Genomic DNA, 19,356 nt, shown 5'->3' on the forward strand with positions numbered 1-19,356 from the left:
AATAAATCCCATCAGCTTAATTTTTGTTTCTGTTCATATATTTAAAATTTATTTTTCTGTATAATAAATCAAGTTAACTGATGATTTAGAATGTACATTTGTAAGCATTTGCTAAGATAATGCAATGTTATCATTCATGTTCACAGTGATGATATTTCAAATTGTACAATTTCCCAAAAGTTAGAAATATAAAGTGGTGTGACAGATATTCCAAAATAGTTGTTTCTTTTTAATGTTTTGCTATAAATTTCCTTATTTAAATAGTAAAATTTCAAAATCTGAGAAAAATGTTGAATTTTATTATACAGCATCAATAATTTTCATTTGTGAACATGAGAATCCTACAGTTAGAATGTAGAATGATAATACAGTGTCTTAAAAGACTTGGGATACACTAGAGAACTACATAAGGCAGTTAGGTATCACAGTGGATAGAATGCTGGGCCTGGAGTCAGGAAGATACTCCTGAGTTAAAATCTGACCTCAGACACTTACAGTTGTATAATCCTAGGCAATTCACTTAATCCTTTTTCCCTCATCTGTAAACCATTCCATCTTTGCCAAGAAAACCCCAAATGGGGCCACAAAGAGTTGGACACAACTGAAACAACAAGATCACACTACATTTCAATAAGTAGAAAAGAATGTTTTTTACTTTAAGAATAAAAATTAAGTAATTTCAACTGCAGAATAAATTCACAAAATATTTGCATAGTAATTAAAAAGACTGCTGAATAAACGTTAGCAATATGTATATAACTTGCATATTTATTTATCAATAAATGTGATAAAAATAGTAGATTTGATAAGCTATTCAAAATAAAGTGCATATACTAGGGCCACTGCAACATAAGATTCAGCTTCATGTTTAGCTTCTAGCCAGGTGTCCCAAGCAACATCCCAGATCCATCTGCTCGAAATCTGCGAAATGAAAAGACCAAATACCAATTTTACATTTTACATTTTCTATTCAATAAATATTTATTGAAATACTTTGGGAGAGCAGAATACACAGATTAAATCACAGATCTTATAAAATGTGTAAGTATATTTTTAATATTATTTTTGGGCAAAATTAACAGTAGAATACTCGATATGCATATAATCCCCAATATAATCAATGTGTGCCATTCTTTATTTTACTAAAGTTTGGATTATTATTTCATTACTGTGATTTATAGAAGTTCTTATTTATTCTTTCTTTGCCTTTTAAATATACTGCCAGTCAAATTTGTGATCTCCAGAATACTCAGGATAATGACTAAGTTTCTAGTCCCCACCATACTCCAATAAATTTAATAAGAAGCAATAAGTAATAAGCATCTCATCTAAGTTAGGCATTGTGTTAGGTGCTAAGGAAATACAAAGACAAAAATAAGTCTGTCCCTATCTTCAAGGAGCATATATTTTTATGCAGAGAACATGGACACAAAGCATTAAGTACAAAACAAATATAAGGTAATTTTCTGGTGGGAAAAAAATCAGCTTTCATAGTTAAGATTAGCCTTCACTAGCACCTGAAGGACTTTTGTGGCCCATAGGCAGGGGAAATATGAGGACTCCTGCATATAATAGTATCTGGTCAGCCTTGTCATTGTTATGTTCTGACCTTATTGTTTGCTTCTAATTTATTGATATGAATTACTTGGAAGGATCCACAGAAGCTGGGGCACTCAACTTTTTCTCTTGGGTACCCAGAATGTGGTTTGTACCAGATCTAGTCCCGAAAGGAGCCTGGTCTCTAATGAATAAGAACTGTTTTTACACTTACTGGCTTGTTTAGTCTTCTACCTCAGGAACCAGAAAATGATTTTGCATATGGTTCATATCTAGGACCTTCCCTGAAAAGGGTGCGATGGGATGGGGAGTGTGCAAAAAATATATTCAATGTAAAATACATATGAATCAGATATGGGAAAAGTAATTCATTTCTAACAGATACAGAATGGCTAAACATTAAAAACTCCCACAATTCTGCAGAACATATTGCCAAAAAAAGGATCCAACAGCTTAATTTATAATTCATGGTTCAATCTGCTTGAAGGATGATACAAACTTCATTAAAACAAAAAATGATTTTTGTGCATTAATGTAAATGTTCTGCATTAATCCATGTTCACTTCCTTGAGGAAAGAGAGAGATTTAAGGAGGTTTGTGATCTTAGATGGAAATAAAAAAACCCCATCTTTATTTTCCCTAATCTTTCGCTGAAATTTAAGTTCCTTCAATTAATTAAGAGAACTATTCTGAGAAGGGCTCCATAGGCTTCAAATTTGGCAAAAAGATCTATGATATATAAAGCTTAAAGACCACCCCAAGGGGAAGTAAACTCTTTCTACTCAGTTCTAAAAACACAAATTTGTTCATGAGTAATTTGTTATTTACTTTCTGTTATATTATCTGTGTAAATATAAGTGCATACATATTTATTTATATATGTATATACATATATATTTCTAGTACATATATACATATACATCTCTTCAAGTAACATGTAAATTTCATGAGAACAGGACTCTTCTTTGGTTCTTCCTTCATCCCTTGCATACTAAGTTACATACTATAAATAAATACAATGGAATTTCTATCAAGTGATAGAAAACATGACATCTGACATATTCCTGAATATTATTATTAATGGGATGCTTAACTAGATGGGTTGCTAATTTTCAAGAAATGTACTGAATACATTTAAAATCATTAAATTGTTAAATACTTAATATTTGCCTCTCCAGGAAAAAAAATTATGTACAATACACTTTTGAGTTTAATCTGTATTATCAACATTTTTTCCATCACTTTTCTCAAAATCAAAAGAACCACAAATTATGCTCTGATTTGTAGTGTGTGCTTAACTTCCAAATGCTCACAATATAAATTTAACCATCCACTCTTCCAAGTCATTCAATTGAATCTTCCACATTCCTAATTATAATGATTTGATAATTCAGAATTATATAATATCTAACTAGTGTCATTATAATAACTCAAATGTGATTTAATCAGAGTGGGAAAATTTAGTGTGGGTCAGTCATTTCACTGAGGCAGATCAGCAATTCATTTATTATGTTTAGAATTAGAGAAATGCCAAATACACTAAAAGAGACTTAGTTTTTTGATTCAGATCACATAATATGTTTCAGAGGCAGGATTATGAATCATGGTCTTCCTAACTCTAAGACCAGGTCTCTATCTATTAAGCCAAGAGGCTTCTCAATGATCATCATCATGATCAGAAGTTAATGTTCTAGAGATGTATGAATTGTAATAAAATGCCAGGTCTGAAGCCAGAAGGATCTGAGTTCAAATCCAGTTTCATGTATTTACTAGTTCCTTGAATCTGGACAAGTCACTTAATCTTTTTTGTGTCAGTTTGCTCATCTGAAAATGAATAGAAGGCAATAATCTAGAATAGTCTATGGCTGAAATGATTGAATAATATGCATAAAGTGTCAGCAGACAATTTTTTCTATACTTACATTTATTGATTGACCAGTTTTTTGAATGAGTATTATTTTTATAATGTATTTATATCGAGTGAAAGCAAATTCTTTGACAACTGCTAATATACGATCTGCCAGCTCAAGTGATAAGGAAGAAAATGTTTCTTCATCATATTTGAGGTTCTTAAGTTTGTCCTATGAAAAGAATTTTTAAAAAAAATCCCTTAATTTCAATCTAAAAATTTGCATTATGAAAACTGGAATTTTCCCAATTACAACCCCATTATAGAAACATATCTTTTGTCCTTTAAAAGTCCTTTTCTGATGGCACAGAAGTGATCCTGTCAACTTGGAGGCAATACTATGAGACCTAAGGCAGTTTCTACCAAATTTGAAAATGTTTTAAATAACATGACATATTGTTTTAAGAACCAGCTTATGCACAGACATATTCATCATTAGGTTAGCCATTAACTGTTATATATACCATATACCTATAAGCTGTCCCTAAAGCTTCTTTAGCTTTTTTTTTTTCACTTCAGCATTAACAGTGGCAAAGTTGCATAAAAGGGATGAGGGTTAAATACTATATAATTTTTAGATTACCTACAATGAATTTAACTGTTGGCACTCCAAAAAGGAGTTTTTATCATGGCAAATAAGGTGACATATCAATAGAGGAATTGATATGTTCAGTGTAGTAAAGTGCTATCATTTCACCTTGCCCAGTACTGTTCATGGAGCATGAAGACACCATGAAGACAATTATAGTTTAAGTACCAGCATTATTATAGAGTTTGAAGGAATAAAAAAATCTCCAAAGAATTTGACAAGATCTTTCAAATCACATCAACTAATCCCTAGATATTTGATAACGTGAATGCAAAAATGATCACAAGAGGGGAAAGTAAGGCTGGTGTAGCAGGGGACTGGTTCTTAGCCACCAAGAGTAACATGGGAATTGTGCATAACAGTTCTTTGCCTTAGTGTCTATTCTTTCATTTTAGATGAAGGAGGTTGGATATGACTATGATAATTTATGAGTTTTGCCAGGTCAGAAGTCCATGATGAAAAATTTTGCAGGCAGGTGATTTAGTAACAATTTCAGCCTGAGAAGCAAGGAACAATGTTCAAAACCCAGACCAGTGACAGTTGAGACAAGGGCCTATTCAGCAGATATCACATTTATACTTGAACTTGGTAGGGCCACTGCTATATAGAAACTACTGTAAGTTTATGTCCACTTTCTCCCAGAATCCAAGGTGGTAAAGGAGACAGTGTGCCCAGATGTGTGTATGTGGGAATGGGGAAATGAAATATTTGAGCTTTTGTTTTGCTATGTCTTTATGTCCTCTTATAAAAGCTAACTGATGTTAAGTGGTTAAATGGAATTCAATGCTGGACTTGAGCTTACATAATTAGAGAAGCTGAATCTCAAGCTCAGTCATAGAACTCTGAATGGGCAGTTGCTAGTTTGTTTTTTTACTCAGAGGGTGAGAACACAACACATTGAAAATAAGAAGTAAAAGATTTTGTTTTCTCAGAAGTTCCACTCACCCACGCCCCCCATACCCCCATATTGTATTTGCTAAAGATTAGGGTAAAAGTTGATAAGCTTGCCAAACACAATCATCACCAAAAATAAATTTATCTTTAAAAAATGGAACAGGTTATTTAATATTAGTTTATAATAAAATGGGTACAGGAAATTATAAGAATAAGAATGAGAATGTACTCTGGGTGATATTTTAACTATTTCAACATGACCTACTTAATCTATTAATCAATTGTTTATCAAACATCTGTTATGTGCCACTGCGCTAACTGCTTTTGATACAAATACATAGAAGAAACAATCTCCATTTTCAAGCCACTTTCATTCAATTGAGGATGGCAATAAACAATTTACTCTTTTTAAAAAAGTTTTAAATTCTGAATTTACATTGAAAAAAATATTCCCATATAAAATACAGAATATAAAGATTATATGAAAAATAATTTTAAATAGCTTACTTTTTTTAAAGTAAATAAAAAACACAGAGAACAAGTATTTGCTACTATCTATCTACTATTTGCCAGTATGGAGCTACCTACTTAAGTATGCCTTAACCAAATTCACTCAGGCTCTCATTGACTGGCTAATTCTAACTCCCAGTCCAAGCTTCTATTTGTCATTGTTTGGGTTTTGATGGCTAAGAATGAATGCAAAAAAAATTTGTTTTTGTTCTTACCTCAAATCCTGAGGACCTTTCCCCTCCAAGATTAATATTTTTTTAAGTAGGTAAAAGAGGCTATCTTTTGAGTTCAAATCCAGCCTTAGACACTTAATTACCTAGCTGTGTGGCTGGCCTTGGGCAAGCCACTTAACCCCACTTGCCTTGCAAAAACCTAAAAAAAAATAAAAAATTTAAAAATTTAAAAAGCATGGCCAAATGGAAAAAGAGGCACAAAAATTCCCTGAATAAAAGTATTCCTTAAAAAGTAGAATTGGCCAAATGGAAAAGGAAGAACAAAAGTTAATTGAAGAAAATAATTTCTTAAAAATTGGAATCGAGCAAATGGGAGCCAATGACTTTATAAGAAATCAAGAAATAATAAAACAAAACCAAAACAATGAAAAAATAGAAGAAATTGAGAAATAGCTCTGGACTGATAAGGAAAATAGATATGAGAGAATTTAAAAATTATTGATCTACTATCATGCAAAATAGGAGTCTGAATTTTAGTTGCTCTCATCAGAATTGGCTCAAAGAGGGAATAACAATTGGGTATAGAATTACCCTCAGGAAAGCAGAAGGAAAAAGGGATAAGAAAAGGGTGCATTTATGATAGAAGGGAAGGCAGATTAAGGGAGGGTAAGTCAGAAACCAAACATTTTTGAGGAGGGAAAAGTTGAAGAGAGAGAGAGAGTACAGAATAAATGGTGGTGGTGGGATAAGATGGAGGAAAATATGGTTAGCAATGTTAACTGTGAAAAAAATTTGAAGCAAATTTCTCTGATAAACACCTCATTTATCAAACATATAGGGGACTGAGCAAAATTTATAAAAACTGATCCTTCTCTATTTGATAAATGATCAAAATATATGAACAATTTTCAGATGGCTATCTGGCACTCATCAAAGTGATCTAGTCATGAAAAAATGTTCTAAGTCACTACTGATTGGAGAAATGCAAAATAAAACAATTCTGAGATACTACATCATATATAAGAAACCTTAATAGAATACAAAAGGAAAATCACAAATTTTGGAGGGGTTGGGGAAAATGAGACCTGCATTGTTGGTGGAGTTGTGAACTGATTCAACCAATCTGTAGAGCAATTTGGAACTGTGCCCAAAAGGCTATAAAACCATATAAACCCTATGACTTAATGCCACTACTGGGCCTGTATCCCAAAGAAAATTTAAAAAACAGGAAACTGAGGGGATGGCCATTAATTGAGGAATCACTGAATAAACCAAGGTATGCAGTTATGATGGAATACTTTCTGCTATAAGGAAATAAAGAGAAGGATATTTTCAGAAAAACCTGGAAAGACTTACATGAGCTGATTCAAAGTGAAATGTACTATATACAAAGTAACATCAATATTGTCAGATGATCAGCTGTGAATGACTTAGCTATTCCCAGCAATACAATGATCCAAGACAACTCTGAAGGATATATGATAAAAAAAAAAAGTACTATCTATTTCTAGAGAACTGATGGTGCCTGAATTTTGAAGCATACTTTTTTAACTTTATTTTTTTGGTGGGTATCTGTATTTTCTTTCACAACATGATTATTATGGAAAGTTTTCTATGACCTATTATCAAATTGCATGCCTTCTCAATGAGAGGAGAGGAAAAGAGAGGAAGGGAGAGAATTTGGAGTGCAAAGTTTTAAAAAGTCAATGTTAAAAAATGTTTCTACATGTAATTGGAGAAAAATACTATATAACAAATTTTTTTGGAAAAGGTTGGTATCAGAGACCAGTAAATAAACAAATAAATACATGTTTTACACACACACACACAGACATGTCATTTTCCTGACAGTTAATCTGTCAAAGGCTATAAACAGTTCTTAAAAAATCTGCAAACTAGCAACATAAAATATTCTAATTATTAAAAATAAGAGAAAAGCATATAAAATATTCAAGCCATAGATAAAAGTGCCATATAAATATAAACTTATTATTCAGTATAATTTTGAATATAATTTTTCTTGTATTTCTTTGTATTTGTATTTTTCATTTCTTATGACATAATCCCATTGGATTCGTAAACCATGATTTGTTCAACCATTCTTCAACTACAGGGACACATATTTTGTTATGAATTATCATTTTATAATGAATTATTTAAGGCATAGTTTGTGAATATTTAGAAAGGGAAATAATGATCATAAGAATCAGCAGAGTTTTATCAAAAATAGGTCCCATCAGCCTAACCTTGTCTCTATTTTGACAGGGGTGGACTGACAGTACTGACTTTATCAGGTAAATGCAAGAGACAAAGAATACATGTAATTTTCCAATTCCTCCCCGCCACACTTTGTGGGCAAGGTGGAGAGAACTGGACTAAATGATAGTTGATTGTTGTCCTTCATTCTCAAAGAGAACCAAACATCACTATGTTAGAGATAAGTTATGGTGTATCTGACTGACTGATCAGACCAATACCAGCTCAGAATGGATTCTTTAAATTTGCACATTTCATGTTTCCTTTGAACTACTTCAGTTCTGCTTTGAGAAAAAGTGAACCACCCAATATTGGCTCGATGTATGTATTCTGTTTCACAATGATAAGAAGAGCTGACATATTAGGATCAAAAAGCAACTATGAATGCTAGGTCATCACAAGCCAATTATCCCTGTGGTACTTTTCTGATACCTCCTATTTAAAAGCTCCAAAATCAAAAGGACTGTGAGGTTCCCACTTTCATAGTCTGTATTCATACTGAAAATCAAGATCAAGAGCTTTTTCTACAGTAGTAATGAAGAAAAATCATGAAAACCAAGTCAGCAACTTAGTGAAAATACTGAAGAAAATAACATCTGATAAACTAAGTCAAACAGAATAGTTCAAAAGGCCAAGGAGGAGAAGAATGCTTTAAAAAGCAGAACCAGTCAGGTGAAAAAGAAGATAAAAAAGCTCAGGGTCTTCCCTGAGCTCATCTTAGAACACCTGGTGTTATTGTTTGATAGGTGTGCCACCCCAAATTAAGTGGATTCAGTATAATTAAGTGAATCCAGAAGTGGATGAATGATCAGACCCTAAGAATAATCATTATTGTCTCAATACCTCTTTTGAGAGAAGTTTCCAGTGAAAGGCCCCAAAAGAACTTGTTCTTGGTCCCAAGTATTTTTTTTATCTGTGGCTTGAATGAAAGTATGGTATGTTTATCAAATTTCATGATAACATGATGCTAGGGAGTATAGCTAAGATATTGGATGACAGAATTAGGTTCCTAGAGATTTAAATGAACCCCATCCCCAATCTTAAAATATGCAATTTAATGAAAAGAAATCCCATGAACTTAGGTTAAAAAATTCATTTAGGTAAGTAAAGAATATGAAAAGCAGGGTTGGGGGAGGTGGAGCCAAGATAAAGGCAGTAAGTCTCAGAACCTCTCCTTCAGACCACTCCACAATGCCTTTAAATTATGACTCTAGGGATGGCTAGGTGACACAGCTGAATTCAAATCCGGCCTCAGATACTTTCTAATTACCTAGCTGTGTCACCTTGGGCAAGTCACTTAATCCCATTGTCTTGAAAAACAAACAAAAATTGAAAAAAAAGTATGACCCTAAACAAAATCTAGGGTAGCAGAACCCACAAAAAGACTGAGTGAAACAATTTTCTGGCCCAAGACAATTTGTACGATTGGAAAGAGCCACGGCACAGTCCAGACCATGCCAGCCAACCACTGGAGCAAACTGGCTGTAGCCATCTAGAAACAGTCCTCAGGGTGCCAGGGTGCCTGGGTGCCTGGGTCTCTGGGGGTGCCTGGGTCCATGGCAGTATGGTGTTTTTCAGACTGGGAGGTCTAGGGATTGCCAAGGACAACTTGAAAGGTCATTGGGAAAATTCTGTGATACCAGAATGAGTGTGGAAGCCCAGGCCAGTGCTGAGGCCCCCTGGTTTCCAAAGCAGAGCAGGGACCCTCCTCACAGCTCCAGGGCATAGGGGAGGGCTTGTGGTCATCCATAGACCTGAACACAGGCAAGAGAGCAGTCAGAACTTGTCATAAAACTTGAGGTCTCTGGGGGGGGGATTGTCCCTAAAAAACTGTTACAAAAACCCTTAAATGCTTGGGACAAAGGGCAGTTAGGTAGTGCAGTCAATAGAGCACTGGCCCTGAAGTCAGGAGGACCTGAGTTCAAATCTGGCCTCAGATACTTAATTATCTAGCTGTATGACCTTGGGCAAGTCACTTAACTCCACACTGCCTTGCAAAACAAAACAAAACAAACAAAAGGCTTGGAACAGTGAGTCTTCTACCTTGGAAGCAGAGCTCAACTCATGGGCTGGGGAAATGAGCAAGCAACAGAAGATAAAGAATCTGACCAAAGACAATTACTTTCATCCCATGGAAGATCAAAATATACATTCAGAAGATGACAGAGTTGAAGCTACTGTATCCAAAACCTCCAAGAACAGTATGGTCTCAGGCTATGGAAGAGCTCAAAAAAACCCCCATGATTTTGAAAATTAAGCAAGTGAGACAGAGGAAAAATTGGGAAAAGAAATGAGAGCAATGAGGAAAAATCATGAAAATCAAGTGAAAAGGTGAAAAAAGTACCAAAAATATTGAAGAGAATAACATCTTATAAACCAATTTAGGGCAAACGGAACAGTTCAAAAGACCAATGAGGAGAAGAATGCCTTAAAAAAGTAGAATCAGTCAGATGAAAAAGATAAAAAAGCTCTCTGAAGAAAATAATTTCTTCAAATGTAGAAAGGAGCTAAGGGAAGTTGATGATTTTTGTGAGAGATAAACAATAAAACCAAAAGGATGGAAAAATTAAAAGAAAATGTAAAATATCTCATTGGAAAAATCAACTGACCTAGAAACCAGATCCAGGAGAGATAATTTAAAACTTATTGGACTACCTGATTGTGAATATTTAGAAAGGTAAATAATGATCATAAGAATCAGCAGAGTTTTATCAAAAATAGGTCAAAACCAGGAAAAAGAGCATAGACTTCCATTTTCTAGAAATAATCCAGCAAGATTTCCCTGAGATCCCAGAAGCAGAGAATAAAATAGAAATTGAGGGAATCTACTGATCACCTTCTGAAAGAGATCCTCCTCAAAAAACTCCTAGGATCCAGTCTCAGACACTTAATAATTACTTATTAGCTGTGTGGCCTTGGGCAAGCCACTTAACCCCGTTGGCCTTGCAAAAAAAAAAAAAAAACCTAAAAAAAACTCCTAGGAATATCATAGTCAAAATCCAGAACTCTCAAGTAAAGGAGAAAATATTATAAGCAGTCAGAAGTTCAAATATTGTGGAGCTACAGTCAGGATTACACAGGACTAGAGCATTAAGGGCCTGGAATATGACATTCTGGAAGACAAAAGAACTTGGATTACAACCAAGAATCAACTCCCTAGCAAAACTGAACATCCTCTTTCAGGGGAAAAGATAGATATTCAATGAAACAGGGGACTTTCAGACTTTCCTGTTGAAATACCAGAGCTGAACAGAAAGTTTGATTTTCAGGTACAAGATACAGGTGAAACATAGAGAGGATGGATGGGAAGGGCAAATTATAAGAGATTAATGATGTTGAACTGTATGTATGCCTGCATGGGAAGATGATACCAGTAACTCATGAGAACCTTCTTATTTATTAGGGCAGTTAGAAGGAATATATACATACATACATACATACATACATATATATATATGTATATATACATATATATATATGAAGCGCAGGAGGGAGTTGAATATAAGGTATAAAATAGTATAAAATAGAGTTAATGGGTGAGAAAGGAATGTACTAGGGAAAGGGGAAAGAAAAGGTAGAATGGGCTAAGATATTTCAAGTAAAAAAAGGCAAGAAAAAAAGAAATGGAGTACAAGGAGAGAAGTGAGGGGGAGTGCGTGAGCCTTTATTCCCTTCAGAAATGGCTCATAGAGGATAAAACTCAATAAGGTATATAAATCTTTTAGCCTAGAGGGGGAAAAAAGGGAGGAAAGAGATGGGAGGAAAACAAGGGGAGAGGAGAGGGTGGTGGGTGATATAAGAGAAGAAAGATTGTGGGAGAGGGTAGTCAGATGCAACACATTTTGAGGAGGGATAATAGGGTGAAAGGAAAGAGAATAGAATGGGAGTAGGGAGAAATAGGATGGAGGGAAATACAGCTAGCAATAGCAACTGTGGGGAAAAAGATATTGAACCAATTTTTCTGATGATAAAGATAAATGTGATCCCTCCCCTAAATGACAAATGATAAAGAATGTGATCTCTCCCAGAGACAGTGCCAATGATATCTGAATACAGATCGAAGCACACTTTTTTTTTCTTGAGGTTTCTCAAGAAGGGGATTATGATTATTTTTATAACAAAACTGTTGCAGTAAAGTGAATAAATAACAGAATAAATGCAAAATAAAAACCCAACCCCCAAAACTGATTATAGTATGTGTCCCCTCATAACAAAGCCTGGGAAGCAGATGCTATTCTTATTCCCACTGTCTATGGCAGGAAACTGAGGCAAGCAGAGCTTAAGTGACTCACTCAGAGTCAATCAGCTACAAAGCATCTGATGGAAGATTTGAATTCAAGTCCAATGCTCTATCCACTTCCTGTACCTCCTAGCTTCCTCCAGTTCTTCCCTCTCATAAATAAGCTGGGTAGCCTTATTTCCATTCTAACGTATTTAAACTTGAAATTCAACGATGGCTTTGCCTAGTCATCAGAAGAGAGTAATGAAAAAAGTGGCCCCTATGTTGGCTCTTGAGCTCATTGACAAGCAGGAGAAACTTGCTTTCCTTGAAAGAGAAAAAACTTGTGAAAATTCATGCTGGAAATATAAATTTAGAACTTTTAAATCATCTGGATTTCAAAAGAAGCCACATATGAATATCTTCACACAAAAAAAGGCTACCTAAAGATATGATTGTACTTTGCTTTATTTCAAGCCTTGTATACTGCAAAGTTTTCAGGTAAAGGGGACACTTTTTAACAAGCTAAATGGAAACTGGATTCATGGGAAAGTTAGCATTATTTGAGACCTTTCATTTTATCAGGTTTTATATTTCATTGTTTATCAACTTGATTCAAAATAAGCTCAGGATTTGCAGTAACAAAGTTGCCCACATTCTTCAGACCATAAGGGAAGACCCCCCCAAGTATGGTCAAACCCAGATTAAAATGTAATTGGGAAATGTTTAACAAAATAAATAAAATATAATACAACATGGTTTAAAAAAAAGCAGGTTTAAACAACAGTTTATGTGAGCAAAGACTGAGGATTTTGGTGGACTACAAATATAACATGAGTACAGTACCATGGCAGTATAATATTCAAAGAAAGGGAGTAATAGTCTGACCATGGTCAGACCCTATCTGTCATACTGTTTTCAGTTCTAGGCATTAAATGTATTGAAGGCCATTGTTAAAACTGGAGTGAATCCACGGAAGAGAAATCATTTTAGTTAGGTGATTCAAGGCCAAGTCATATAAAGATTAATTGAAAGAACTGTAAATGTTATTCTGCATAATGTTATTGGGTAGAGGGATGGGGGAAGGATTTACAGCATTTTTCCAAAATCTAAAGTTAGACTTGTTCTGTTTGACCACTGAGGTTAAACTTTTACTAATTAAGAAGGAAAAGACAACTTCTAAATGATTATAGCTTTCCAAAAGTGAAATGACCTCTGTGTTGGGAGGTTACAGAGATCTTTAAGTGGAGGCTGAATGAACATTTTAGGGATGTTATAAAAGGTAGTCTTATTCAGGTTATAGTTGGATTATATGATTTCTTAGGCTCCTTCCTCTATGATTCCCTATTCTTGAAATATTCTATTGTGGAATAAGAAAAGACATTGACTTAATACAAAAGACTGGACTCAAGTTCCAATTCTACCACTAATGAATTTGGCAAATGACTTAATAGTCTTTCTTCACCCTATAAAACAGTAATAAAATATTTGAACAGCCTTCCTCAACATTGTTAAGCTATAATGAAATAAATGAGTTATTTTATAAAATGATTAAGAAGTTATCAATAGGCTGAATAGATCTTCTATATTAGATTTAGGAGAAAAACATGGGAGAAAAGTCATACAGGAAGCTTAGAAATGGAGGAATTATGGATGGAGTAAAACTATCAGGTAAAGAGGTGTATTCATATACATAACCTTCCTCATATATTCAACATGCTTCCTGCTCACTTTTGCCTACCTACCAGTTTTAAACCTATTTTGGCAACACAGAAGTAGTAATTAACTCACTGTTAATAGGCTTAATTGTAATAAAAATAAAACCTACTGTACTTGTCACAGCAGTGACATTAACATTCTGTAATATACTTTAATTTTCTTAGAAATAATACATAAAACCCATCCTATTAGAGAAATCTAACTTATCATCAAATATTTGAGAAAAAAATATATTTCTCTAACCGTTAGTATCTGCTGAACTTTCTTTTGTACTGTCTGAGGTTGGAATTTCCTGTATGGCTCCATTCTGTATGTGTTAGCATATTTTACTTTTCCTATAGCTTTCCATTGGTCTTTACCTATATCAGCAATTGATTCATCAAATGGAGGTTCAACAGATAGAACATCATGTACAGAGTCTCTGAGTCTTTCTCGTAAGATTTGTGCATACTAAAATAAAAAAGCCAAAAAATATATTTTAATATGGATCAGTGTTGGTGAATTGAGTTTATGTTTTTAAATACTTTTCTGCAATGGAAATAAGCCTGACATAATTGGGAAGGGGAAGACTAACAAAAGCTACCTATGAGTTTATATTTTATACTAGGTTTAATAATCACAAACGGTTTTATTCCTTCAATAACAAATATTTGAGTATATGTATCTATGTTTATCTAAATATATATGCATACACATGCACATATCTTACATAAACACTCATATACTTACTTATATACTTCAATGTCTCAGATTTAGACTGAGAATTGGGGATGGTCAAACCTGAGAAAATGGCTTAGACAATCCTGCAGACAAGAGCAGAATCAATAAAACAAAGCAACTTAAATCTTTTCCAGGTCTGCCACATTCTGAAACTACTTGGTTTCCCAAGTAGGACATAGAAGGGGTCATCATTTGTCTCTAAAATTTGCTAAAGCCAAGAACAAGTTTCTAAAAATGTTTTGAACCTCACATTCTTAATCTTTAAAATGGGGATAGTAAAATTTTTGATACCTATCTCAAAGAGATATTGGGGTTCAAAAGAGATTAACATATGCAAAGTGCTCTGTAAATCTTAAAGTGCTATGTAAATGGAAGTTATTATTATTCTGAGAAATGAGGGCAAAGAAAGTTCCAGGCAAATTGCCCTATAAAATTTCAATTCAATAATACATTCAACTAGGGCACCTGAGCTAGGTCTTGAAGAAGGGAAAGGTTATGAAGGAGATAAGAAGAGAGACTACATTTCAAACCATTATCCTTTCCCTTGCTTTTACTTTCCCCCTCCATTCCAAATCTGACTATGGTTAATCCCCTAATCCTGTGCTCCATCAATGAATATAACAAAATGTCAATCTTGATTATTCCCACTGTATCTTCTATTGCTGAATAGTTCAAAGTCACATACCACTGACTCCACTAATCTAAATGGGCTCTTAGAGCAGCAAGGAAATTGCTTGAGGCCTCCATAACCAATTCTTTATTGCATTCCCCAAAATGGTCATCCTTAAACCTTCCAAATTATCTCTTTCCTACACCCTCTAAGGCAGAGGATCTTAAACTTCATGCTTTATTGATTAAACAATTTGCTAAAAATGTCCTTCTAGCAAAGTCCATCTTCTCTGCACATATCCTTGGATCTCATACCATTTCTCTCTAATCTTCAGTTTCTCCTATGTATTGGCTCATTCTTTGCTATCAACATTCTCATTTGTCTTCCATTCTTAAAGTCCCTCACTTTGTACCCTTACCCCTCACTCAAGGTTTCATTCTGCATTTCTCTTCTTTCAAAGTTAAATATCTAGAAAAAAAAATCTACTCCATTGCTGCTATTTTGTCTCCTCTTAGCCATTTCTCAATTCTTATCAACTGGCAACTGACCTCATTCAAATGAAACTACTATCTCAAGAGTTACCAATGATCTCTTAATAGACAAACCTTATAGTCTTAAGTTTCAACTCTGTAGCAGTTGACATTATTTACCATCCTCTTTGCCTAGATAGATGCTTTCTCCTTTGGATTTTCCTCCTACCTGATTATTCCTTAATAAACTTTAACAGAATTACCAACATGCTACTTCATAATCTTACTCCTATATTTTATCCTGAGATTGTCTCTGTATTCTTTCGTTGAACCATATCTCTTCTCTCCTCAATCACGTTTCCTGAAAAAGTTGTCTATATTTAATGTTTGTACTTCTCACACCCTTACTTACTCCTCAGACTTCTGAAATCTGGGCTAATTTTTATTTCCTAATTCAAATGAAACCACTCTCCAAAGTAACCAAAAATCTCTCATTTATTTGTTCATTTATTCATTCATTCATTCATTTATTTTTGGTTTGTGCAAGGCAATGGGGTTAAGTGACTTGCCCAAGGTAATACAGCTAGGTAATTATAAAGTGTCTGAGGTTGGACTTAAACTCAAGTCCTCTTGACTCCATGGCTAGGCTATCCATTGTGCCACCTAGATGCCCCTATGCCACCTAGCTGTCCCTACCAAAGATCTCTTAATTGCCAAATCTGATAGGTTGTTTCTCAGTTCTCATTTCTTACTCTTTTCTCCTGGATATCCTTTCCTCTTTAGGTTTTTGATACTATTCTCTTGGTTCAATTGCTAACTATCCCTTCTCAATCTACTTTACTGGCTCATCACATCAAGTCCTCTAACTGCAAGCTTCTGTCCTGGTCCCTTTTTCTTCCTTTTTTCTTGGGGTCTATTTTTTAAAAAGTATTCTTATGGGGTGGCTATGTGGCACAGTGGATAGAGCACTGGCCTTGGACTCAGGAGTACCTGGGTTCATATCGGACCTCAGACACTTAATAATTACCTAGCCGTGTGGCCTTGGGCAAGCCACTTAAGCCTGTTGCCTTAAAAAATCTAAAAAAAAAAAGTATTTTTATAACTATTTAAATTTGATTTCCTTTGCAATACCGTGTATGTGCGTGTATATATATATATAATATATATATATACTCATTATTTTGATAAAGGGATCATAAGCTTCATCTAACTGCCAATGGGAACCATAACAGAAAAGATTAAGAACCTTTATTTCTTCCTTTTTGTAATCTCATCATCTCTTGGGTGGATTACTCATAGCTTTATATATGCAACCACCATCTCTCCCCTAAGGTTCAACCTCATATAATTAATTACCTATTAGACATTTGAAGTTGAATGTCCCAAAGAAATCTTGAACTTAATATATGTAAACTCCCACTAAACCCTGAAATGTGTAGAATAATGAGGCCAAAGAAACAGTCCAGCAATGTGGCTAGAATAACAGAATCATAGATTTAGAACTGGAAGATTTAGAACTGTAGCTCACTCAATCCTCTCATTTAATATATTAGGACATTCCAAAGAATTTTGCTATGCCCAAGGTAGTAAGTACTATGTAGTAGAAGCATGCAATAAATAGTAAAAAGCAAGATTTGAATCTACATTTTCTTAAACCAAATTTAGCTCTCTCTTCATTTCTACCATCTCTGGTATATAAAACAGATGGTATATATATATATGGTATAACTAGCCTAGGCCCCCCCTGGAGGACCATGGGTCCCTATGCCATGTGACTGGACTAAGCTAGCCCTATGGTCATCTATCCTTTTTATTTTTCTTTCTCTCTTATTCTCACTTAAACTTTGCCTAGCCTGTCCTTAAAGTGCTTCCTACTTTTCTAGGAGGAGAAAAGGTTTAATCTGTGCATTTTGTAAGCCTTCTATAATAAATCCTGAGCAGTTTTAAATCCCAGGGATGTGCATGATTTATTCACTATTCAAGGCTTCTTAATCTTTATGTGGCAACCCCAAATCCCTCCCAAAATACCTCAAACTGGGAGTTCTCTCCTTCCTCACCTCTCCTTCTATGTTTTGCACCCAGAAGAATATAAGGAATTGGAAGGCAGATGTATTTACTTTACATCCTAAGAGTCTTTGCCTAATAATGTTTGTCCTTCATTTTTGAAGAAGACCAAAACATTAAGGAAGTCATGCCATGACAAACACATGAGTTGGATTTCAGTGAGGAGATGTTATGCTAAGTCACCAGCTTCACTTCTCTTCTGGAGCTATCTGGGTCCAGTGGCCAGAAAAAATTCAGGATGACTAGAGATGGCCCTAGATACAAGGTGATTAGAATTACGTAACTTGCCCAAGGTCATACAGTTAGCAAGGTGTCAGAGGCTGGGTTCGAACTCCTGTCCTGATTCCAAGGCCAATGCTCTATTGGATTTGAAGTCAAAGGTCCTGGGTTTGAATCCTGATTCTATTACTTATGGGAAACTTTGGAGAATTTTTAATCTATCTAGAATACCATATACAAATGATATCTACATTTCCTATGACATCTATATCTCCATTCACGCTATATGGGAGAAGATCTATCCCTTGGTGAGACCACAGCAGGAATATTGGCTTTAGTGCCACATTCCATATTTTTAAAAGGGCCCTGAAAGACTGCAGTGCATTTAGAATAGGTTGGCCAGAAAAGTGAGAGCTGAAAAATGTGTTTTAAAGTTAGAGAGAGGGGGCAGTGAATAGAGCCCCGGCCCTGGAGTCATCAGTACAAATCTGGCCTCAGACACTTAATTCCCTAGCTGAGTGGCCTTGGGTAAGCCACTTAACCCCACTGCCTAGCAAAAACCTTAAGAAAGGAGAGAGATTTAAAGATAAGGATTCAATAAAATTAGTTCTATTCAAGCATCTGAGAAGCTATCCTACAGAACAGGGTGGGGGAACTCTGGTCTATCATATTGGTGTGGCATTGTCAAAGCAAGCGCAGGTGGGTCTAGAAATTCAATAAATCTAGTAGTTTTTTTAGGGGTGAATTAGTTAATCATCCAGAAAAAGGGTCCCCAAGTGGATTTGATTTACTTTCTTTCTCCAGGTTGTAATGCAAAGCTGTCTAGAATGGAAGGGGGGGGGGTGGTGATTGCCTAATAATTAAGGTCATCGCTCAGGACCAAAAGTCATATTTACATAGCACTTGATTTCAAGATTGAATCCGGTTTTCACTAGTGGGAAGGGCTGAGCCCCCCTACTGGAATCCCTCCCTTTCCTGGCTGGGGACCCCTCTAGGGCGCCCAGCACCCGTGCTCATTTCCGCTCCGGGTAAGAGCAGGGTGCCAGCCCGCCGTGCTGCGATGCCGCCTCCCGTGCCCGTGCCCGTGCCCATGCCCTGGGCCCCCGAAGTCCGCGGGCGCGGGTGCAGGGCCGAGGCCTTGTTCGGTTCCTGGGGCGTGGGGCGCGGCCGCCCCTGCCCCGCCTCCGGTCCGCACTCACTGACTCCTTCTCAAACATGCTGGGCCTCCGCTCTCTCTTCGACGGCGGCCCGGGGGTGGCGGCCTGCTGGGTGGGCATGGCGGGGGCCTTGGTGCCTCGGCTGGAGGGGCCCGGGGCCCCGCTGGAGGGCGGGGTTCGCTTGTCCATGGCGCCTCCTGTCTCCTAGGCCGGGGCTCGGCGGCTCCGCTCCGCAGCCCGCGCCTCCTCCCGACCGCCTGGGACCCCTCCCGGCGAAGGTGGCTAACGGC

The 19,356-nt window shown here is 35.8% G+C and overlaps 1 protein-coding gene across 1 annotated transcript; it reads right to left on the reverse strand.

Annotated features, from left to right (window-relative positions):
- Positions 1-735: 735 nt before the first annotated feature.
- Positions 736-19,322, reverse strand: LOC141488205 (dynein light chain Tctex-type protein 2-like). Its single transcript, XM_074188096.1, has 4 exons — positions 19,109-19,322; positions 14,070-14,276; positions 3,480-3,638; positions 736-921 (listed from the first exon to the last, which is right to left on the reverse strand). The coding sequence occupies exons 1-4, from the start codon at positions 19,253-19,255 to the stop codon at positions 811-813; spliced, it is 624 nt and encodes a 207-aa protein (XP_074044197.1). The 5' UTR covers positions 19,256-19,322; the 3' UTR covers positions 736-810.
- Positions 19,323-19,356: the final 34 nt, after the last annotated feature.

The sequence above is a fragment of the Macrotis lagotis genome, chromosome 5, assembly GCF_037893015.1.
Source record: "Macrotis lagotis isolate mMagLag1 chromosome 5, bilby.v1.9.chrom.fasta, whole genome shotgun sequence".
In the NCBI taxonomy this organism is placed as follows: domain Eukaryota; kingdom Metazoa; phylum Chordata; class Mammalia; order Peramelemorphia; family Peramelidae; genus Macrotis; species Macrotis lagotis.

Bases quoted from the DNA above. Each gene is read 5' to 3' on its own strand.
- LOC141488205 (XM_074188096.1), bottom strand. From the start codon at position 19,255: ATGGACAAGCGAACCCCGCCCTCCAGCGGGGCCCCGGGCCCCTCCAGC. The intron at 14,277-19,108 runs GTGAGTGCGGAC...TTTTTATTTTAG, and splicing joins GCATGTTTGAGAAGGAGTCA to TATGCACAAATCTTACGAGA. The intron at 922-3,479 runs GTAAGTATAGAA...TTCATTTCGCAG, and splicing joins AAACTGGTCAATCAATAAAT to ATTTCGAGCAGATGGATCTG.